This window comes from Labeo rohita, chromosome 15 (genome assembly GCF_022985175.1).
Source record: "Labeo rohita strain BAU-BD-2019 chromosome 15, IGBB_LRoh.1.0, whole genome shotgun sequence".
In the NCBI taxonomy this organism is placed as follows: domain Eukaryota; kingdom Metazoa; phylum Chordata; class Actinopteri; order Cypriniformes; family Cyprinidae; genus Labeo; species Labeo rohita.
The window spans coordinates 21570051-21595427 of NC_066883.1; the positions used below are offsets into that span (position 1 = coordinate 21570051).

Here is a 25377-nt window from a genome sequence, read left to right on the forward strand (position 1 = left end):
TGCAACATACTTTGGTTGAAATTCCTCAGTAGTCATGTAAAACAACACTCTTTTTACCTTGTCAAAAACAGCTGTGTTCACGGCCACCGGTTTCGGTGCATGTCTCTTTAAATGATAATGAGCAACTGCTCACTCCGCCCCTCTCTTCTGTTTTTTTTTTTTTTTTTTGTGTATTCTGTAGCACGTTACCATTAAAAACAAAACTAATCTACTGCATCCTTAGTGGCTCTGATTTTGGGAGAAAATTAAGACTCTTATGCTCACTTTTACTACGTTGATTACAAGACGTTGTCGCTACAGCTGTTTGAGCACGGAGAAATGGTGGAATAATGCTAGTACGGGACAGTCCATCAGTAGTCATAGGTGGGACTTGAGCAAATATGACATCACCCTGCTCAAAAAATCTAAACAGCTTGATAATAATGACCTTGGATTTTTATCATTGTAGGGTGGTTGTGTTCACAAACAGCTAAGACACATTTACATGCAAACACCATGTAAAACTGAATTTTGCATCTGATGTCCCCTTTAAGTTAATGAACTGTGTAGTTTCAGAAAACATGAAATATAATCCATTGGTCATATGGACTTGTGATACTTTCATGATGCTTTTTTTTGTACTTTTGGAGCTTGGGAGTCTAATGTCTGTTGAAATGACTTGAAGGTCCGTAATGAATGACTAAAATGTCATTTTTGGGTGAACTATCCCTTTAAGGCTTCATGGTTGCTCTTTTTCATGTCATCTTCTCCTACACATAGTTTGCTTGAAGGCTTAGTATAACTCTCAATGTGTTTCTCCTACAGATCGGTCAGTGGCATTCAGAGCAGGGACTGTCCATGGAGAGGAAGCTTCCATCACTGAACGTGACAGACACACTATTCAACACCACTCTCACCATAACTACCATCCTGGTAAGTCCTACAGTATCTTCTACTCTGGTCCAGGTTCATCAGTGGATGACACACGCTACCGATAGCCAAGAGGATATATAGTTGCTTCTTTTTAAAGGAGTCTCTCTTTAGCTTCCAGAAACAGTCTGTCTAGTCTCTGATCACCTTAGGGTTCAGCACTGTTCTAAATAAAGACTGTCCTTAGAGATGAGTGGAAACTAACAAGTATGCGTGTGATAGCATTTCCTGAAGCAGCAACCACCAATTGAAGATGTAATCCGCTAGGCTGTTATCTTGGGGCAATTTTCTCATCTTTTCGTACACTGTATAGTGATGAGAAAAAAGAGGCTCTCCACAGCCGTAGGCCAGATGTCGCATATCTGGCTGGGTCATCCCTTACTAGAAAAGAGAGGGGAATAAAGAGCCTGTGAATGAAGAGGGGCCATGCAAGGTGAATGAAGCACTCGAAAGCCAATAAATAGCTGGTTTAAAGCAGCCTTGTTGAGGACAGATGGAGAAATCTTCTTCGGTTCAATTTACACCTGATGAATTATATGATAAGCTTGAAGAATTGCTGAAAAGACAAGCACGGTCATGCAGTTTACTAGCCAAACTTACCACTGGTCGAACAGCATGAAGAATTTTATAAAAGCACTTTTGTTAATTATTTTGGTTAAACTTATTTTGACTATCATTTTTGTAGTTGCTTTGAGCCGTAAAGTTGTTCTCATTATTTTTATGGTTGGTTGGGTTTTAGATGTTACGTTTCCTTGGCAACAAAGTAAAATTAAGTAAAACTGGCTATAACATTACACAGAGAAAGGTTATTAAGTAATTTTTTTCACAGTTAACATCATGCTGTGGCTATAGTAGTGAAACACTATTATAATGTATTAATGTATTATGAGTATTATAATGTTTACAAATGTACATGCATGTACATTGTAAATGCCTGTAAACCAGATTTTTTTATATCATGTGTAGGAGGAGTTGGAGGCTCAGAGAGAAGATTAATCTTTGTGGTAATAAGTATTATGCCACAAATGTAATAATCCAAAAATGAAAATTCTGTCATTAATTACTCACCCTCATGTCATTCCAAACCAGAACACAAATCTTCAGAACACAAATTAAGATATTTTTGATGAAATTGAAGAGCTTTCTGACCCTGCATAGACAGCAATGCAGCTGACATCTTCAAGGCCCAGAAAGGTAGTAAGGACATTGTTAAAATAGTCCATGTGACATCAGTGGTTCAACCTTAATTTTATGAAGCTGCGAGAATACTTTTTATGCGCAAGGAAAACAAAAATAACTTTTAAACAACAATTTCTTCTCAAATTGTCAGTTGCGTTGCTGTCTATGCAGTGTCAGAAAGCTCTTGGATTTCATTAAAAATATCTGAAAGGGGTCCTATTATGCTCTTTTAGTCTTGATTTTGTTTTGGGGGTGTACAAGAACATGCTTTCATGCTTGGTGGTTCAAAAAAGGCATTATTTTTCACATAATTTACATTATTACAGTACCTTTCTACCAGCCTGGCACAAATGGCTTGATTAGTTTGGGGTTTGATAAAGGCCCACCTTCCAAAAAACAAAATGTGTTGTGATTGGTTAGCTGTCTCACTGCGTTGCGATTGGCGAACAGCTTAGACAGTGTTTCAGTACTGCCACACCCCTTATCAAAGAAGCAAGTTCTGTGTACAACTGTTAGAGCAAGCTAGATTAAAGTGATACTTATGTTTTAAATATAGATATTTTTCTTACAAAAATGCATCGATTCGCTACAGGAGGCCTTTATTGACCCTCCGGAGCTGTGTATGGCACTTTTTATTATGGACGAATGCACTTTGTTGACTTGTTTTGGACTGATGAAGAGAAACACCCGTCTATGCCGTTCTAAAGCTTGGGAGTGCCAGGATAATTTTTAACATAACTCTGATTGGATTCGTCTGAAAGAAGTCATATACACCTAGGATGCAATAGGCTATAGTAGTGTTGGGTCCTAACGTCGGCCTGCCAGATTACCGATACGTGATATTATCGTGCTAATTTATTTAATTATTAACATATTTAGTTTCATTGCCCAAAACCAGCTCCAGCATAAGGCTAAAAGCAGCCTAACATTAAAATTATCAAAGAACATCATCACTGATTAGCCTTGCCTAGTCTAGTGCAAGTTTATGTATTTTAAAAAACACTATAGTGTTAGCGTTATAAGTGAAGCTATCCACACTGTATGATGAATACATCTTTTACCACACACTGCACACGTCTGCAGCATGTTGCAGCTCTGACGCGCTCACTCTAGTCAATGCATTGTGTTTATAGCCGCCACGCTGAGGCTCGTTGAAGCGTCTCAGAAGCTGCTCTCCGCCCTGCATCGCTAAAGTTAGGTAAATCCCCCACCTTGTCCCTACCCACCCCCCAACCATTCGAATTTCCGAAGGCGGGATTTATTTTAATGATATTTTAATGGACTGCGTTGTGACATCATAACATCAGGAAAACAAATTCTGTAGTCCAAAGAAGCTGTAGTTGTAGTTGTAGTTCTTGAAAAGGGATTTTTTTTTTAAACGAAATATCTCCCTTTGGAGTGGACTTTGAGATTTGTAACTTTGTAGATCTTTTTTATGCCCAAACATGCACACCACACACTGACTAAAATTCTAAAAGTGAAAAAGCATTATAGGACCCCTTTAATATGTGTTCTGAAGATGAACGAAGATCGTACAATTTTGGAACGACATGAGGGTGAGTAATTAATGACAGAATTTTTATTTTTGGGTGAACTATCTCTTTAAAGTCAACATTAAATCAACATAGACAATTCTAGTCAATTCCTGATGGACAAAATAAAATCCCACCCCACATTTTCTTGTTCGAGAAGCTGTTTAACTCGGATGTACATCACAATTGAACTCAGCACAATTCTTTGTTGGTTTGTTGAAAAGCCTGGTGGGAAGATCAACACACCAGTCTCCAACACAACATATGCTGGTGTTTATGAAAACAAAGTGCTGTGCGGTGAAATAGAGATGATTATGTCGTGAAGTGTCTCTCACTAAAGAAACGAGAATACAGGTGGAGCGATTAGCTCCTCTCAGATCTTTTACTGTTAATGTGCTTGACGATATTACAGCTGGGAGAACTGGGGAGAAGTTTGCACCATGTTTATTCCTCTTTAAAGATATACGAAGACTTTGGCCGCATTAAAGAGCCACCGAAGAGCAATTTCGGCTCTATCACGGCCCATTCATCACAGGCTGATTGCGAAGTCTGCTTTATCTCGGTAAACGCAGCACAGTTGAAAACATGCTGCAGAACTCAGCACCTGTGGACCACTCCACCAGCGTTTTCATTACTGCTGTGAGCTTTTGTCATCGCTAGAGTTACAGCACACACACAAACACACAGATTGAATTTTACCCTGGTGATATGGGCTAGATCTAACATTTTTGTAAGGATAGACAGTATATTAGAGCTGGTTTGGCTGGTAGTGGTAAAGCTGTCTAAACTGTACAAACTGTTCTGTGGGGTTTTGTAGTTGCTCTTGATGCCTTTGGCATTATATCATGTGCAAAAGGAGTCAGAGATTCAGTGCTTTGATTGAGAACACACAAATAACTTGTGTTTGTTTGTAGCATTTTTATTTATTCTGCTTTTCATAACTCAGCCTTTGACTGCGAAAAAAAACTGTTACTTTGCCATTAATAGACTGGTGGCAGTTCCCAGATTTCATAAAGAAATAATATCCAATTTAGGGGTGTCGCAATATATTTTTGACGATAGGGAAGAGTAGGGGAAAATGCCCCTTGGGGTAAAACGACCCTCCCAAAAGAACCACTAGATAAAGTCAAGATAACTTTTTATTATGACAGTGGACTACATAGACAAGAGTGAAATAGAAGTATTAACCATGAAGCTTACACTGATGACGTATCTGAGAGAAAACAGTTTTCACAGTATATTATCTTCTCAAGTATATGTTCAGCAGTAAGAAAAAAGGTGTTTTAAGATTTGTTTTGTAGAACATCACAGTTTTATATGATATGAAAATAGTAAAGCCTGTAGATAGCGAGTATGTGTTATTCCCTCATAGCACACATACAGTACTGTGCAAAAGTTTTAGGCCACTAGTATTTTCACCAGCTAAAAAATGGTTTAAAGTAAGTTATTTCTATCTTTTGCTGTAGTGTGTCAGTAGGAAACATCAGTTTACATTTCCAAACATTCTGTTTGCCATTAATTGTAATAATCTAGTGAGATTTTTGTTTGCACAAGGAGTCTGACGACAGCCAGTGCTCCACACAGAGATCTGATCTCACCATCATCCAGTCTTCCTGGAATGACATGAAGACACGGAACAAACTGAAACAGAGTAAATCCAGAAGAACTGTGGCAACGTCTCCAAGATGCTTCAAGAGACCTACCTGCAAAGCTACCTGAAAAATTTTGCACAAGTGCACCTAGGGCAAAAGCTGCTGTAAACACAAAGGATGGTCGCACCAAATGTTGATTTCATTTAGTTAATAGAAGGTAATTGATAAAGAAAATCTATTTATGACAGCATCCTCATTTTACAGCATTTTTACACAAGTGCCTAAAACTTTTAACAGTGCTGCAGCTTTGCCGGTAGGTTTCTTGAAGCATCCTGGAGACTTTGTCACAGTTCTTCTGGATTTAGTCTGTTTCTTCATGTCATTCCAGACAGACTGGATGATGATGAGCTCAGATCTCTGTGCAGAGCACTCGCTGTTGTCAGACTCTTTGTGCAAACAAAAATCTCACTAGATTATTACGATTAATGGCAAAATGAATGTTTGGAAATGTAATCTGATATTTCCTACTGACACATTACAGCAAAAGACCGACTTTAACTGACTTTAAACCATTTTTTAGCTGATGAAAATACTAGTGGCCTAAGACTTTTGCACAGTACTGTACATCACTGAGACGTCTATTTACATCTGCAAGACATATTTTTTTAGAGTGTTTGCTCATCTCCAATACGTCTATTGAACATTTCCTATCAGATGTCAAATAGACATATATTAGATGTCTTTAAGATGTTTATGATTTAGAATGTATGTAAAACTTACGTCTGAAAGATGTCTGTCAGACATTTGTACACAGCAGATGCTTTCCAGATCATGAGATCTTTAACAGACATCTTACAGATGTTTGTGTGCTATCTGGGTTTAAGAAAAAAAAATAATTATATTTTCAGAATGACATCATTTTTTTCCCCAAACATTAGGTGTGTTTGACTTGAAGCAATGCTGCGCAGATTGATCCCTCAAGTTAGCATCAGGTAGCTAGTTAGCTAGCCAGTCAGCATCAGCTAACAATATTTTTCAAATAGGCTATTATAATTTTGTAATTCATAATTATTGATTATATTTGTTTTAATTGTAATCTAAAACTGTGTTTATTCTGATTTTGCTGTAAATGTATAAATGTATGACAAATTTCTTTGTCAGACTGGGGGACATTTTACCCCAGCTGTGGGGCAAAACACCCTTTTGGTACTAATTTATTTTTTGTTAAAAATCAAATAACATAAAAACTCTGCATATACTGGTATTGGTGATATTTAAAAATTGATAGTACACATACGATGATATGATATAATAACCCAGCCACAGTGCCATTTTGGAATGTTAAACTCTCACGTGTGATTTGTTTCATTCATACTCGACACCGGAGGGCGCCCTCGCACAGCAAATCCACAAGCAAGTAATAAAACAAATGACTTTCCAGAAAATCCCTAGTCTCAGCCTAAGATGTCACGCCCGTGAACTGCTGGCTGAACGTCTGATGCATATGGCACAGTTAGCTGGAAACACTTCAGGAGTTTCGAATTTGTCATCGGACTGGTTGAGGTATACAGGATTTGGGCGGGCATCGGCCATTCAAAGCGGCCAAGGTGCCCAGACCTTCTGCTATCAGTCTGAAGGTCTGGCTACATGAGACTAGGAAATCCCTTATGTGGACAAAGGCATTCAGCTCTCACTGTAGCTTAAAGGAGAAGGTCACTTCCAGAACAAAAATTTACAGATAATTTACTCACCCCCTTGTCATCCAAGATGGTGTCTTTCTTTCTTCAGCCGATTAGAAATTATGTTTCTTAAGGAAAAAAATTCAGCAATTATCCATATCTCCATTATCTCCATACAGTGGACTTCAATGGTGCCCTCAAGTTTGAACTTCCAAAATGCAGTTTAAATGCAGCTTCAAATAGCTCTAAATGATAGTATGATTTTATATAGTAAAAATATATAGTTATTCTCATAAATTGTCTTACTTTGACACCGTGCTAAACTAAAAACATTTAGCATTATAGTCTGATTAGTGTAAATGTTCCTTTTATATGCAATGGGAAAAAAGATTTATTTGACTGATAGCATGAATTATTTAATTTTTCTATAGATATCACAATATATCGCTGTGAAAAATCTGATATTGTGACAGCCCTAATCCAATTTAATATATGATATGATATGAGCCCACTGTACCTCACATGTATTAGAGAACTTCTCAGAATAATATTACTCCTTTAATACTCATTAATATTGCTGAATAATTTCTGACCTTTATATGGTAATAATTCTCTTAGCTGTGAGGAATAATGTGTGCTTAAATGGTTCATGAATTATTTTATAAAGTTCCTGAAGTCCACTTATAATGTTTGTAGGATTATTAAAAACTGCCTTAATTTAGAAATACATTTTCTATGCTGACTTCAGCCCTCTGAATCAAAAACTCTTTGTGCCACTTTGGCGTGTGGTAATTCAGCTGCTTCTTTCCACTTACCTCCCGCCGTCCAACCCAACCAGACACCATAAGAGCTTTTGGGTTTACTCTGTTTGACACATTTAATGCCTGATTTGCATAATTCCCTTAGTGATTCAAATACTAAAAACAACACAGATAGCGTGTGCAAATACAAGTCGCTGTTGTTTTATTTGTTTAATACTTTTTCAACCTTTCTGCACTGTCGTTTGATTTGATTTGATATGCTTTCATTTCAACAACCGCTTGCTTTCTGAGATAAAGCCGTCGACAGGACACTTTTTCTAAGCTTAGATACATATTGTTTGTGTCTGTGAAACTGGGTTCACTTTCCGTTCACTCTACAAAATAGCCTTTCTGTGATGCTATCTGCAGTGTTTTTCAAAACGCCACATCTTGCTTTGAATCAATTGAATCAGAAGTCGTGTGAGCCTTTTCCGAGCCGAAATGTCTCTGAGCAAAATAAGAAAAGCAAACTATTATTAATCTTTATGGGTGCAAAAGCAGAAGACAATATGTGACATGGAGTGGATACTGTAGTACTGCATCTACTCAAAGAAAAGAGAGTCTTCACATTCAGCAGCTGAATTCACGCTGCAATCAATGATGGCGATAAAGTGCTCTTTCTAAAAACATGAAGAACCACGATTGCAGAAACAATTTCATGATGAAATCTTCAGTGAACAGACCACTTTTATTGTGTTCAAGAAGAGGCAGATAGCCTTTATTCGCGAAGCAATTGGAAATGTTCATAAATATAAAATGTGAGGCGCTATCTTCATGTAATGCGCCGCCTCTGTGACCAATTTCTGTTTCTCAGACCACTATGAGGCAGAGGTGGACTATCTTCAGTGGTATTCACCCCCTGTAAGCCATAAAAAAATCAAGGGAGGCATAAATGAATCAAAGAGGGAGTAGTGGACCAGTCAGTTACTAAAATCACTCAGGTTTTTTGAGAACATCTGAGAAATGCTAACACGCAAATCCAATTTTTCTTCACCTTCTGAACAAAAAGCTTTGAGATTTGATTCGAAGTAAGATTGACTTTAATGTGTTTGTTTTTCAAACGCACCAAACCAGACTGCCGCCATGCTATATTTGTAAAATGGATTTCATCAGCTGACAGCCTTCCAAGAAAACAAATAGAATCAAATCTGCTGCAGATCCCAGACTGGTGAGGAATGTTGCATTTGGCAGACGTGACACTCAAAGTGCCCTTAATCTCACTGTCTGCGCTATTAAACGGAAAGTTTCTTTCTCTGATGTGACCCGCAGATTTTATGGAACCATTCAAGCTCGGAAGAGAGGATTGCTTGGCCTGATAACAGCACTCACTCAGTTGATTGATGCCCGAGCGCCATTCCCGAGATTGATGGCGATACGCCAGGACCGGTCCTGTGTGTTCACAGTTAACCTCGCTCCTCTTCCTCGATTGCTTCCTCCCTCTTTTCATAGGCTTTGCTAATAATGGATTATTATATGTGAATATGAAGTCCGTCATTCTGTAATCAATCACACTAGAGGCTTTTTATCTCAGTTTCATTTTTAGTTTCTGTAACATTATGTGATATGTTATTTCAAAGGTTAAGAAGTTAGTTTGCTAACTGAAGATTAACTAAAAACAATGAAAGTGTTCTGCTTTCATTGTTTTCAGTTAATCTTCAGTTAGCAAGCTAACTTCTTAACCTTTGAAATAACATATCACATAATGTTTTATTTGGTTATTTTTAGCTTTACTGATGTTAAGTTAAATAAGATAACGTTATATGTAATTTAAAAGGTTCAGCGAGGCTAAATTGTAATTGGAAGCAGTCTGGTTACATCTTTGTAGCTTTTGTAAGATTACTTGAAATTTAATCTAAAAGGTTAAGGTAGGCTAAGATACTGTATAGCTTGTTAACTGAGTGTTAACTGCAAACAGAATGTTGAATGACAGTTATCAGCTTCTGTGATATTATGTGACAAGTAATTTAAAAGTCTGAGCAAGTTAGCTTTCTAACCAAGAGACTAACTGAAAGTGAAAGAAGAATGGGGAAATGTTAACTATGATTATTTTAAGCTTCAGGAATAAAGTTACATGTAATTCCCCTACAAAAAATAACCATAGTTTTAATGTACTAAAAGTGTGGTAACCATGGATTTTTCTATGGTTAGTGTAGCGAAACCATAGTTAATATAACTATAACTATAGTAACTATGATTTTGTTGGATTTATTTATAGTAAAACCATGGTTAATTTTCATGAGGGTTTTAAAAGGCTAAGCTAGGCTGACCGAAGACTAACTATAAACATGTTTCATTTGACCATTTTTAACTTAAGTAATGTGATATGTAATTTTAAAGTCTAAGCCAAGCAGTTACCTTGCTAACCGAAGACTAGCTGAAAACACAAATGAAGGGAAAATGTTTCATTTGACAATTTTTAGCTTCAGTATGTTACGTGTTATTCCTTTACAAATATTAACCATGGTTTTAATGTAGTAAAAGTGTAGTAACCATGTTTTTTGGTGTACTGATAAACCTTTTGTATAACCACGAAGGCTAATCTTGGCTACAAATACCACAAACAATTTTTACTGTAGCAAAACCATGGTTAATTTGTGTTTAACATGGTATACCTGTAATAACGTTTTTTTTTTTTTTTTTTTTTTTTTTGATTAACCCTGCTGAAAAAAACAGCTATAACCAGTCTAAGCTGGTTGGCTGTTTTTTGCTGGTCATCCAGCCTGGTCTTAGCTAGTCAGCAAGCTGGTTTTAGAGGGATTTTGGCCACTTCCTTAGCTGGTCAGGCTGGGAGACCAGCTGGCACAACCAGCTAAAACCAGCTTTACCAGCCTAGCCAGGCTGGGAGACCAGCTTAAACCAGCTAAGACCAACCAACCAGTTTAGGCTGGTTTTAGCTGTTTTTTTTTTGTTGTTGTTGTTTTTTCAGCAGGGTTTAAAGGGTTAGGCTGAGCTGTTAGCTTGCTAACCAAAGACTAACTGAAACCACAAATAAAGGGAAATGTTTAATTTGACCATTTTTATCGTCAGTAATATCCCTGCTAAAAAAAAACAGCTGAAACCAGCCTAAGCTGTTTGGCTGGTCTTAACTGGTTTAACCTGGAAGTAGCTGGCTTTAGCTGGTCTCCCAGCTCGGTTTTTGGCTATCTGATCTCCCAGCCTGACCAGCTAAAGAAGTGGCCAAAACCTCTCTAAAATCAGCCTACTGACCAGCTATGACTAGGCTTTACGGCCAGCTAAAACCAGCCCTTTTTTTTTTTCTTTTTTTTCAAAGGCTAAGCCAAGTTGTTAACAGAAACTAACTAGGACTAACTGAAAACATCCTTGCTGAAAAAAAAAAACAGCTTAGGCTGTTTTTTGTTTTTTTGTTTTTTCCAGCAGCTCTGGTTATCTAGCCTGGTCATAGCTGGACAGCAAGCTGGGAGGCTGGCTTGATCAGCTTAGTCAGGCTGGGAGACTAAAACCAGCTACATCCAGCTTAGGAACTGGGGAAGAAAATGTTTCCCATCAGACATCAAATAGACGTTTATTAGATGTCTTTAAGATGTTTATGATTTGGAGTCTGACACCTATGTAAATCTGACATCTTACAGATATCTGTCAGATGTTTGTACACAGCAGATGCTTTCCAGATCAAGCAATGTGTACTATCTGGGTTATTTCAAAGGCTAAGATAAGCTGTTAGCTGGCTAACCAAGGACTAAAAACAACGAATGAAGAGGGTTAATTTGACCATTTTTGGTAAAATGATGTGATTGTTGGAATCGACTGGTGCCAGAGCTCAGTTTCTGATACTGATAAGCCTGGTCCTGTGTGTCGGAGTTTACTTCCCTGCTCTTCCTCGATTCTTCTTCCTCTGTCTTTTCATAGATTCTGCTTATAATGGATTATTAAGTATGAATGTGTAATCATTCCCTTTTCTTTGGCTTAATCATCAATCAGACCAGAGGCTAGTCGGCCATTACGGCCGCCACGTAATGACCCGAAGCCACCGATGACTTCTCTCACCCGGTGCATAGACCTATTAATTGAATCCAGAAGGTTTGTTTATTAGCTTTCTTCCTTTCTTTGAAACCGTCTGTCTAATACGCAACTGGTCCATGAAATGCTACTCTTTAATAAGCCTAGTTTGAGGGAAAGTGTCCGGCTGCAATACTTGAGTGCCTCCAGCAGGCTGTAAGCGATGAAAATTTGCATTTATATTGTGCTTTTCTGCATAACCACCGCAGCGGTGTCAGTGCGGGGCATGACGGTAACATGCGTGGATGATTCAACGAGTTAATGAACAAAATGGAAGGATTTGCATTTATAGAGTGTCAGACTCTGGGCCAAAGCGGCTCCTCTTTGTGCTGTGGCAATATGGGATTTCGCTGTTTGCTCCGACAGGTCCAAGGTGCGCACATCCATCAGCTAATACATTGTGTGGCTTTTATGGACATACAAATAAGGTGAAAGGACAGTAACCGTGTTATTCGGATGCATATGAGCGGCTCGTATTAATAGGGTTCAGGTTTATTTGAAGTGTCGGAACATGTCCATTGACGTTCCCCTTCGTCAGATAGGCCGCAAGACCCAGATGCTCGTATATTCAGGCCAGCTGGAGTGTGGCCACTGGGCACATCAAAAATCAGGGATGCAGGACCAGACAAGCAGGTAGAAAAAAAAAAGAAGAAGAAAGTGTTGCCATGGCGATGCGAAAGACTGAAAAGTCTCCTCAGCTCTTCAGATTGCCACTCAAAGCATCGGAGTGGAGCGAGTCAGATTTACTGGTGAAAATGAAACGCTCTTTCCAGTCAACCAGTCTGTGCTAAACAAAATTTAAGTACAACAGACCCATTTTAGTGTCTGTCTTACCGCAACACATCAGACAAAGTGATTTTTTTTTTTTTTTCAGTTATAACAAAAAGTGATTCTGAAAAGCTTTTATATGGCTGGTTTCATTCTGTAGCGTCTGTTTATGTCCAAGGTGGCAATGTTCTGTTCAATTTATGCAAAGTGTTTTAAAATGGCAATAACAACACACTTCCCAACCACACACACTAGAAATTTTCCAATGTATGTCGGTGGTCACAACGAGGGTTTATTGAAAGAAGCCGGGATGAAATGTTTACGAAGCCTTTATTTTTTGACCACAGATTGCCTAATAAATCTGTTCAGTCTTTGGGCAGCATGAGAAAACAAACCGTAAATTAGGAACTTTGTTTTTTTTTTTGGTGGGCTCACATTTGTCATTGAGCCTTATGTGTCCAAACTTTTGCTATGCTTCCATCCATATATTTTTATGTGAACTTATATCTAGTGCTGTGCAACGATTAATCACGATTAATCACATGCAAAATAAAAGTTTTTGTTTACATAATATGTGTGTGGGTACTGTGTGTATTTATTATGTATGTACAGTTAAGGTCAAAAGTTTGCATCCCTCTTTCAGAATCATTAAACATTTTAATTTTACCAAAATATTGTTTATTGTTTATTTAGTGCTGACCTGAATAAGATATTTCACATAAAATATGTTTTCATATAGTCCACAAGAGAAAATACTAGTTGAATTTATAAAAATTACCCTGTTCAAAAGTTTACATCCCTTTGGTTCTTAATACTGTGGGGTTTTTTTTGTTTGCAGTTAAACTGCCTGCTAATCTTTCAGGTCCCATAAATTCTTTGGTTTTCCAGCATTTTTGTGCATTTGAACCCTGACTGTATGATTGAATGACTGTATGAATTTGAGATCCATCTTTTCACACTGACGACAACTGAGGGACTCATATGCAGCTATTACAGAAGGTTCAAATGCTCACTGATGCTTCAGAAGGAAAAACGATGCATTAAGAGCTGGGGGGTGAAAACTTTTGAACAGAATGGAGATGTGTACATTTTTATTTTATTTCGCCTAAATATCATATTTTTTCATTTCGTACTGCCTTTCAGAGGCTATAGAAGATCACTACATGTTTCTCAGAAGACAAAATAAGTTAAATTTACCCTGATCTTCACATTCCAAAAGTTTTCACCCCCTGACTCTTAATGCATTGTGTTTTCTTCTGGAGCACCAGTGAGCGTTTGAACCTTCTGTAATAATTGCATATGAGTCCCTCAGTTGTCCTCAGTGTGAAAAGATGTATCTCAAAATCATACATTCATTGTTGGAAAAAGTTCAAATACACAAAAATGCTGGAAAACCAAAGAATTTGTGGGACCTGAAGGATTTTTCTGAAGAACAGCGGCCAGTTTAACTGTTCAGGACAAACAGGGGACTCAATGGAACAACCAAGATGTGCATAAAATTTTAAAATGCACATAAAGAATTCAATAAGAAGACTAATAAATACGTTTTTAAAAAATCATGTGACTGTCTCAGCAGATCATTGGATAACAGGACTAACCAGTGGACCAATCTCATTGCTCATTGCAAATGTTGGTTTAGTCATTCTGAAATGCCTGAGCAGTCTGTCATCAAAATGCTTTGGTATAATTATATCTCAGAACTGTCTCACACGATTGCGTTCCCAAACATCAGGCATCCACCTCTGAATGCAAGATAACATGACAGCATTTCTTATTGCATTTTGTCTGAACACTCTAAGGTGCAAGTAATTTCTTATGTCGGAAAAAAGAGCTACGGTGTCTTCCCCAGTTGCATCACCTTCCATTTTGATTCAGTTTCATTCGATTTTGATCTCTTGAACACACAGGATGGAAACTGAGCAATTTTACAATTTTTTCGCATGTTAAATTTACAGATTTGGATGGAAGCACAGCAGGTGTGACTTGTCAATTCAAACAACCATTTCTCATACAAAAGTGAGTGTCGATGGATACAGAAGTGCACTGAGAGTGTGTTAAGGTGTATGAGTGCTGACTGTAACACCACTGATATCTTTACAGGAGAATCCATATGTAATGCTGAGAGCCAATCACCAGGAACTAGAAGGCAATGAGCGTTACGAAGGCTTCTGTGTGGACATGCTGAAGGAGCTGGCAGATATCTTGAAGTTCAAGTACCGCATTCGACTAGTTGGGGACGGCGTGTACGGAGTGCCGGGAGCTAATGGCACCTGGACAGGCATGGTGGGAGAGCTCATCAGCAGGGTGAGTGACGTCACAAGAAAATGTGTTTTAATCAGGGGTTAAATTGTCAGTGTCATACATTATCCCCCTTTCTTTGCTGCCCGATCAAACATAGTGTGTATTTGTGAAATCTAGCGCTAACAGTTTATTTTAAGGACCAATACTCACTATTAACTAGTTGCTTACTGGCATGCATATTACTAGCATATTGGCTGTTTATTAGTAAAGCACATATTAAAGTATTAAAATAAGGCATTAAAGGAGAAGTTCACTTCCAGAACAGAAATTTACAGGTAATTTACTCACCCCCTTTGTCATCCAAGATGTCTTTTTTTCTTCAGTCGTAAAGAAATTATGTATTTTGAGGAAAATATTTCAGGACTTCTCTCCATATAGTGGACTTCAGTGGTGCCCTCAAGTTTGAAATTTTAATGAAAATGATCAAAAATTTGCCAGTGGCTGTCAACTTTTTTCAAAAACGCTGGCGGGGAAAGAGTTAATCCAATTTCAAATAAATAAAATGCATTATTTATTTATTTCTTCAATGACAAAGTTGATTTTCCTTCAGAAATCACTCTAATATGCTGATTTTGTACTCAAGAACCATTTCTGATTATTATCAACAGTTGTGCTGCTTAAAGGAGTAGTTCACTTTCAGAACAAAAATTTACTAATGATGTACTCACCCCGTTGTCATCCAAGATGTTCATGTCTTTCTTTCTTCAGTAGTAAAGAAAATATGTTTTTTTTAAGGAAAACATTTCAGGAATTATCTGCATATAGTGCACTTCTATGGTGCCTCTGAGTTTGAACTTCCAAATTGCAGATTCACTGCAGCTATTTTGCAGGGGTATTTTCTAAAAAATAATTTACAATTTATGTACTTTTTAACCTCAAACGCCCATCTTATCTAGCTCTGTGTGAACTCTGTGTATTCCGGTTCATGACAGTTAGGGTATGTCAAAAAACTCCCATCTCGTTTTCTCAACTTCAAAATCATCCTACGTCGCTGTTTTACCTTTTTTTGTAAAGTGCGTTTGATCTACTTTGCACGTTCACTTTGTAAACACTGGGTCGGTACTTCTACAGCGATGTGGGGCGATTTTAAACTATGGTCTACTTTATGAAAACAAGCATCAAGAGATTTACTGTCATTTCTAATCAGACACATAAAAAGTTGTTTCAGTCAGCAGAAGGACTTTGTTGAGGAACGGGGATAAAAATTATTGACAGTTTGTTTGTTCTAGCAGCTTTTCATATCTTACCTGAGGAAAGAGAATCGTTGCCAAATTGTACGGTTTCAATATTCCAAAATCCAATTTAACCTCTGGTTATACTGACATCTAGAACAGTCATTCCCATATAATATGAATTTCAAACAGCAGAAACAGCAAAGAAACAGCAAGTCTGCTTATTTTAGCCTGGAATAATTCATCCTCAAATGCTCATTTCAATAATTCATTAAAGGAAGGAAGCCTTAAAGCCAGACTAAAAGTTATTTTACTTGCTTCCACACAGGTGATGCAGATTAACCCACAATATTCATGTTTATGCCTCCAACCCAGTTACAGGTCCCTCGTCCTAATGAATTTCAATTAGCCCATCTGATCCCATAACAGACACACACAGATGTGTTTAAAAAGACTCGGTGAAGCATGAAGAGTATTAGTCCCGTTCTGACAAACACTAACATCCCGTTGATGAGATGGAAATCTCGCATGCCGCAAATTCTGTTTAGTTACAAACGCTTGCCCTTTTCAGCAGAAATGTTATTTATTTAAAAACTTTTACAGCAGTACGGCGTGCTGCTGATTTATTTGTCCGTTTTTGGCAGGCACCGCAGGGAGGAAAGTAAATTTTGGGAAATGAACAGAAAGGCCACGGCGATATTCATACATTTCCAGGGGAAAGGGTCATAAACCAGAACATTTCTCTGCAGCCTACGTTCTCGCATACAAAACCGGAGAGGCTTTGAGAAGTTATCCGTCTTAATTCCACAAGCTAATGGAGGGCAAAGCCATTAGTGAAATAAAGAAAGAAGTGCCTAATCTTATTATTGTCTCAATTTGTTCTCTCAAAGTATGCTCTATACAGCTGACCTTGAGAGTGGCCAATGAGTCTAATTGCATCCCACGCGCTATAGTGTCTGTAGACAGTAGAGGGTGATGAGGGGCAACCGAAAGAGGCGAGGAGCGCTGCCTCGTCCTGACAGCAGCCTCTATGCATCTTGGATCCCATGAGAGACCTTTATCCTGTTATTTATTACATGAAAACATGGGTGTAGATTTGCATATGAACAAAGACTACACATTTTTTCACAGTTATGAATGAATGTAGCAAACATTGAATGTAGTACGAACACGGCCTAAAAGTTTGCCTATATCTGATAATGGCCAGTGACTTGAGAAAATTTACCAGATATATTTTTACTGACCATAAAACTGCATGTACATAATTTCAGGAAAAAAATAAACAGGCAGAACAATTTGGGAAAACACCTCTAATTACAATTTATTTTGGTGGAAAACCACAGGGAAGCTTCTCTTGAAATGCTTTTTTTGTTGTTGACAACAGATTTACAAACTAACCTGCATCAGATTTTTTTCTTCAGTGTCATGTACTTCAGTCATGTTTGCATTTGTAATATAATATTTTATTTCACTTAATAAAATATATATTAACAATTGGTACTGTATTGAGTGAATTTTTAACATTTAAAATGTTTAATTAAAATCAACAAGGACTATAGAAGAGCCTGGATTTTTTTTTTTTTTTATAATAAAAAAGAAATTATTTTCAAAAATGCAACTTCAAAGGACTCTAAATAATCCGAGCAGAGGAATAAGGGTCTTATCTAACAAAACGTCATTTTCTAAAAACAAAGGGTATTTGATCTTCTATGCACATTCACTTTGTAAACACTGGGTTGGTACTTCTGCAATGATGTAGAGCGATTTTGAAGTTGGAGGAGAAAATGAGATGGGAGTTTTTAAATATTTTTTTAAATTTCACTGTGTAAGCAAAAACATTTTTCATACTTTAAAATGTCTTTAAAGATATTAAAACTGAACATACACATATGTATAAATTAAGAGTTCAGATGCAAAACCAGCTAAAAGCCACCTCAGTCAAGAATGATATAATGATACTGAGTGAATACTTTTGACACATAGTATACATCCATCAAATACTTTTACTTCAAACTTGCTAAATCCCAGCCTCAGCTCAATTAGAAGTGCCGGTACTTACATAGAAATCTATTCATAGGAGCCTGATAAAAATACTTATTTTAAAGCAGAATGTCAGATGGATTTAGAGGCTTTTGCATCTGAGCTTTTCAAATACAGTTATCATTAAAGGGAACCTTGGGTATTAGGACTTGTGTGGCTTAATATAACATAAATTATGTCTTTTACTGAAATATGTAGTTCAAAACCAATGAAAGATTTACATTATTTTAAAAAATCCACATCGTTTTATACATATTTTGGACTATAGGGGGCGCCATTATTTCAATGACATCAAATGGTTGCACTCTGTGAACTACCTGTTGCTACTTTTACCACAACACAACTCGGAAAATAAAATACTGATACAATGACCACATTGTGTGGCTTTTTGCTAATTTTCAATAGCAACAGTACAAATAGCAACAGGTAGTGCAAGTAGCTCACAGAGAGCAACCATTTGACATCATCAAAATAATGGTGCCCCCATAGTCCAAAATATGTATAAAACAATGGGGATTTTTAAAATAAAGTAAATCTTTCATGGGTTTTCTACTATGTATTAAAGTAAGAGACACTGTTTACCTTATTTTAAGCCATGCAAGTCTTTGGGAAAAAGAAGAAAAAGTATGTGCATAATTGCTCTATCTAATTGCTAATATGATTTTAATGTACATTTTCCGTGGTAATGCAATGTCTGATTTTAAAATGCCTTTCAAAGGATGAATTTTGAGATTTTAAGTTTTGAACTGATATATCATTTCTTATGATATCTAAAATGTGATAGGGAAAAAGGCAACAAAGAAAGTCTTTTGTGACAAAGGCCAGAGCTCATGTTATGATGTAGATTTTTTTAAGTTGCACCCTTGACATATATTAATCTATTACTTTTCCTACTTAATTTGTAACGGTAAAATGGTAATGGTAAAATGGTAAAATATCTATTCAGGAGTCTTACTGTGCGTTCACACCAGACGCGACTTGCGCGAATAAATCGCGCTATTCGCGCGTAGTTGGACGCTTGAACATTTTGAGTTTACTCGCTTCATTCGCGCGTGAAATTCGCTTCATTCGCACGTGAAATTCACTTCACAACAGACGCGAATTCGCGTCATGGGAGTGGCTTCTGCCAGGCGGCTCCAGTCTCCTTGCAAAATGGCTGACATGGATTTTGTTAAGACGGTAGCTGCGCTTGATGTGCTATGGAAGGCTGAAAAACGGCGTAGACTCGTTCGGCGCCGTGTCTGGGTCCATCAGATCAGTCCGTCAATATGTATATAGCTCAAACTGAGTAAAGAGCGTTATTTACAACTTACCAGATTGTCTGACCTCCTCACTCACTTTCTTCCAAGCAGGATTCTTTTTATTCCTGTTTCTATAAAAGTACGAAGATGTATCGTACAGCTCCGGGTATCCATATACAGGGACGATGATTTTGTCCTCCATTGTTGTTTCGGATTTCTCCCTCCGCTTGCTATGTCGTAATCACGTCACTACTAGAGCAAGCTTCTGATTGGTTAACGCGGCGCGAATTTTCGCCAAAGTTCAGATTTTTCAACTCACGCGTCAAACGCCCAAAACGCTCCATTCGCGCGAATCGCGCCGCAGGATGTCTATTCGCGTCTTTGCATTGACTTAACATGTAAATCACTCGCGCTTAACGCTTCATTCGCGTCTGGTGTGAACGCACCTTGAGAGCTTTCCACGATGTATAGTGTGTCATGATTAGATTGGGATTTATTTGTAATATGGTGAAGTAAACTGAGGCGTCCCACAGAGGGGACGGTGACAGTTAAAGGGCTAACAGGGTCATCGGATGCAAAATTCACTTTTACATGTTGTTTGAACTGAAATGTATATTGGCAGTTTGTGTACACAAACACCCTATAATGATAAAAATCCACCCAGTTTTTTTTTAACTACCCATTAATAATAACAACCCCTTTCTCAGATCAAGCTATTCTCAGATTCTTGGCTGTGTGACATCACATAGGCCCAGGCCGCCCCCCACAATTGTTGATTGACACGGCCGTCTTACCTCAGACCTGCCCTGAGTGAGCTGTGAACTCTCCGCCATTGTTTCGACGCCAGCGCAGGAGTAGACAAGAGTGTCTCCTAAGCGTTTAAGGTGTTTTGTTGTTGGAGGTAATAATGAACATAACAGTTGTCATTTACTCCCGACATCTGAGTTACTGAAGACGTAGTGGATTACTGTTGTTTTTAAATGGAATGCACCCCCCCAATCTACCTAAATGCGTGTATGTTCGCACAAATCATTCGTGATTCAACTTTACCTACAAAATAAGTGAGTATAAGGTTTTTTATGAATCTTTGCAAATTGTCTTTCCTAATAATCTGTTAGTTAGCAAGTTTCATGGATAAATGGCTCATCAACCCACGAAAGAGAGGGGCGATGTGAGCAGAGCTCATTAGCATTTAAAGGGACATGCACATGCACGGGTCGCTGTGAACAGAGCTGTTTTTGACAGGGTAAAAAGAGTGTTCTTTTACAAAAACAACTTTCAATTTTAAAAAGTGTTTGTGCTGCCTTAAAATTTTAAGTTTACTCAACTCAAATATCCATGTTTTCATGTAGTACAACTTAACATTTCATGTTGACTAAACTTAAAATTTTAAGGCAGCACAAACACTTACTTTTTTTAAGTTAAAACAACTTTTTTTTACAGTGTACCATTGAAACATTTGAACCAAAGTATGTTATAGACTTTTCATTAAGACCCTAAAGCAGTGGTCGGCAACAGGAGGCCCACGGGCCAAAATTGACCCGCAAGCAATAATATCTGGCCTGCGCCCGCAGTCAGATTATTTTGATAGTGATTCTGAAATAGATCTGTATTCAGTTTACAAACGGAAATTTGTTCAATCGTCTTTGAATAAGCGCTTTTACTTTCAATTTTGTGATCACACGCACTCTGTGTAGAGGGAGCACATCTTATGATATAACACCATGTCCTATTACGCAAAGCCAGGACTATTTTACGGTTCCTATTTCTGCAACGTCGCGACTGGAAGAACACCACAAAATATGACTGTTAGGCTATAATCACAAGTACTGATTATGTGATTTATTCAGTGTCAAAAGTGTCTAATGTGAGTTTGAATATCATTTTGCGTGACATTTTTAGCCATGCTGAAAGCAACAACAGGTTACCTCAGATCTTGAAAATAAATTTAAGCAAACATATGTTAAAACTGCGAACCAACAAGTGATGGCAAAGTAACAAGTGACAATATGGTATCAGTCATTCAAAATTTAGTTTTAACAATGTTAAAAAGGTTTCATATTTATGAATTCGATTATAAAATTATATTTCGTTAAGACTGTAGTGCAATTCTGCACTTCTGAAAGGGCTGTGGCGTCACGTGACTCACATCTGGTGTGGACAGCTAAATTAAATCTAAAGTAAATCTAAGTCACAGTGTTGTCTATGTAACCAGTTAAAACTTGAAGTGGCGATGAGGTCTTAAAATGTATGGTAAGAGTCTTAAAAAGGTCTTAAAAAGGTATTAAATTTAACTCATGATTCCTGTATATACCCTGGAGTAACAGCTCACTACCAGTTACAAAAGACACTGTAACAGTCTGTCACAGGCAAATCTAGTTGCATTTTTCATTAGTTAATTTCTTAAATTATCCTTTGACTATGTTCTGGCTCACCATCTAATGGCGAAATTTTCTTTGGCCCGACGCCAAACCTACTTGCTGACCCCTGCCCTAAAGAATCATATCAACCTGTGGAAATTGGGCATCCGATGACCGTTTAAAATGATGTTTAATTGATGTATTTTTGTTTTTGTGTATGTGTATCTTTTAACTTTATTATTTTATTTATGTTTGTAAATCACTTTGAGATGCTGCTTTTAAAGGCGCTATATAAAATAAAGTTTATTATTATTATTATAAACAAGTTAACAAATACATTTGGCTTTTGTCTTTATTGTTTTTGCATTTATTTACCTTTATTTTATTTCAATTTTTTCAGTTTTAGTCATTTGAATACTTAAACTTATTTCATTTCATTTAGTTGCAAGACAGCATTCCTAATTTATATTTGTTTTATTTTTTAGTTTTTTATCTAATATTTTTTTGTAGTTATTTATATAAATGTATATTGTATAATTCAATTTGACATTCTGTGTTGTTTTGTGTAATTTATATACTATTATAGTATTTATTAATATTTTGGATTTGCTGTTGTTTTAATATTTTTGTTTGTTTGTTTGTTTGTTTGTTTGTTTAGTTTATGCAGTGTTAGTAATTTATTTCATTTCAAGTAATTGCCAAGGTTGTATTTATTTATTTATTTATTTATTTATTTATTTATTTATTTATTTATTATTTTAATTTGAAATTTGAAAATATTTGTTTTGTTTTGTGTAATTTATATACTGTACTATTATAATATTTAATAATATTTTGATTTAGCAGTTGTTTTAATATAACACCTTAAAAAAATCAGCTATTAATATTACAATTTATTGAATAATGGGAATTTTCACCAAAACGAATCACTTTTGCCCTGAAATATGGACTTCTAATTCCACAGGGACTGTTGGTCATGCTTTATTATGTTCTGGAAGCTCTTGTAAAACTAAAGGCAGTGCAATAGTACACAAAGGTAGCGCAGCAACCGAGCTGTCATGGATTTCTATATGGCGTCAGATGAAGAATAAGCCTCAGAGGGAATTTGAAATGCCACACTGGGAACTTACGTCAATGTATTATTCAGTAGTGATAGAGTTGACATTGCCTTCTTCTCTCGTTTTTGGGGGCATCACTTTTTGCTTGAGTCAAAGCTGAGGGGGAGGATGGAGCGCAGGAAGAACATCACTGCATTATTTATTATTTAGAGTCGCCGTCTCATAATTTTCCTCTCTGTGCAGTCCAGTCATCAATATTAATACATAATGAGATGTCAAATATTTGAGCGGCAGTTACTGTCCTTGTTTCTGTTACGGACGACATCTGTTTGAGGGATTTCCGTTCAGCGGGGACCGCGTAATTTCCTTGTTTGCGTGTCAGCGTGATGTTTTGTTGTGTGAAGTGAAGTGTGCATGAGTTGGAGAAGAGCTGTGGGCCACGGCTGAACTATGGAGAGCACTTGAACATTAGTGCATCTGCAAGCTGTTATTGTGAAAGGAATCTTCAGGGAACGTGCAAGAGTTCGTCTTCCCGTGCCACAGTCGCTTTCGCTACGGTGAAGTACTGTACGTGGAGAGATAACGACATAACTGGCTTTACAGTGAGGCAGGGTTAACTAAAACTTAAACCAAAATATACTAAACTAGTATCTCAGTGATACTTCTCAGATCTTGAAACACGTGACTAACGTTCCTAATTCAGCTCTCGAAGTTAACAAGCCTCTCCTGTCGCTTTCAAGGTTTTCAGGCTTGAGGCTAAAACATCACATTGCAACCGGTATCTGCTGTCCGGAGATTCTCTCTCATTTACAGCAGAGCTCCAATATCCCGTCATTCCTCCTGGAGAGGACAAAGAGCAGTGGAGGGTAAGAGTGTGTCCCGCGGGAGCGTAAAATCCCTTGCAGATGCACTTTTCGGTGTTGTTTGATTAGTGGGATCCGGCTGCAGCATCGTGCCCGGCAGCACTGGATGCTGTGTCAAGTGATTTGTCATGACAGTTTCTGTGTTCATGTTCCATCACTCACACACAACAACTCAGCTTTGCCCTTCAGAATTCACCAAAATACAGGTATTTGGACTGCAAACAGATGTTTGCAGGTGTAAAAGGACAGGTCATGGCAGCTTAAGGTGGTTAAGCTGGTTTGTTGCTGGTTTGAGGAGGTCTACATGGTCTAATCAGCTTAACTAAGAAGGTCTACAGGGATGTCATGAGCCTCTAGGGAGCTCCTATAGGAATAATTGGTAACACATTAGAGAGAGAGTTTTTGCTATATAAACTAGTAATTATCTAGATAGTAAGTAAGGTAGTTGTTGTAGTATGTATGGGGTATGGAGTAATGTCTAAAATATGATAATATAAAATATGATAGCATAATATAATATTAAGTACTAGTAAACAGCAAATGTGCTAGTAATATGTATATTATTAAGCAACTAGTCAATGGTGAATAGTGTTCTCTAATCTAAAGTGTTACTATATAAAGCATAATAAAAAACAGTATTTGATAATCAGTCTTATTTTTGTGTATATACTATTATTTATAGATATTTTGAAGTAGCCTTTATTATATTTTTGGATTTGTTTACATTTCAGTTTTCATGTATATTTTAGTTTGATATATTTTGGTGATTTGGCTTTTGTCTTTATTGTTTTTGCATTTATTTACCTTTATTTTTATTTTATGTTTTAGTCATTTGAATACTTAAACTTATTTCATTTCATTTAGTTGCAAGGCAGCATTCCTAATTTATATTTGTTTTATTTTTTAGTTTTTTATCTAATATTTGTTTGTAGTTATTTATATAAATGTATATTGTATAATTCAATTTGACATTCTGTGCTGTTTTGTGTAATTTATATACTATTATAGTATTTATTAATATTTTGGATTCACTGTTGTTTTAATATTTTTGTTTGTTTGTTTGTTTGTTTGTTTGTTTAGTTTGTGCAGTTTTAGTAATTTACTTCATTTCAACTAGTTGCCAAGGTAGTATTTATTTATTTATTTATTTATTTTATTTTTCATCTAATAATATTTATTTGTAATTATTTGTATTTTATATATTTTATCATTCAATTTGAAAATATTTGTTTTGTTTTGTGTAATTTATATACTGTACTATTATAATATTTAATAATATTTTGAATTAGCTGTTGTTTTAATATTTTTTAGTTTTCTTTTGAGTTAGGTTTTAGTCATTTTGTTATGTGCTTTATTATTTTTGTCATTATTATTTTTGCATTTGTTTAGCTTTACCTTTTATTTAGTTTGTATTATTCAGTTTTAGTAATTTTAATAATTTAACTTATTTTATTTCAATTAGTTGCCAAGGAAGCATTTTTTTGTTTTCAGTTGTTCATCTAATAATATTTATTTGTAATTATTTATTTCTAATTATTATGTTGTTTTGTGTAATTGATATACTGTTCTAATATTTATTAATATTTTGATTTAGCTGTTGTTTTAGTTATGTTTTTGTCATTTTGTTATATGCTTTTGTAGTTTTTGGTTTTGTTTTTTATTCTTATTTTTGGTTTTATTCATTTTAATACATTCTTTGTTTTTTCATTTTGATTTTTCATCCAATATTTATACTTTATCTTTTTTTTAATTAACCAAAATGTTTTGTTTCAGTTCATTTTAGTTAACAACAACAATAGTTTTTGTTAACAACAACAATAATTAAAAGAAATTATTTTAACGTTTAAAATTTGGTGTTGCAGCTCC

At 36.4% G+C, this 25377-nt stretch overlaps 1 protein-coding gene across 1 annotated transcript in view; it reads left to right on the top strand.

Moving 5' to 3' along the window:
- Positions 1-25377, top strand: part of grik4 (glutamate receptor, ionotropic, kainate 4) — a 455824-nt gene that overhangs the window by 401639 nt on the left and 28808 nt on the right. Inside the window, exons 12-13 of the mRNA XM_051129192.1 lie at positions 805-912; positions 14577-14780. Coding sequence (XP_050985149.1) covers positions 805-912; positions 14577-14780 — 312 coding nt within the window. The remainder of the gene's footprint in view (positions 1-804; positions 913-14576; positions 14781-25377) is intronic.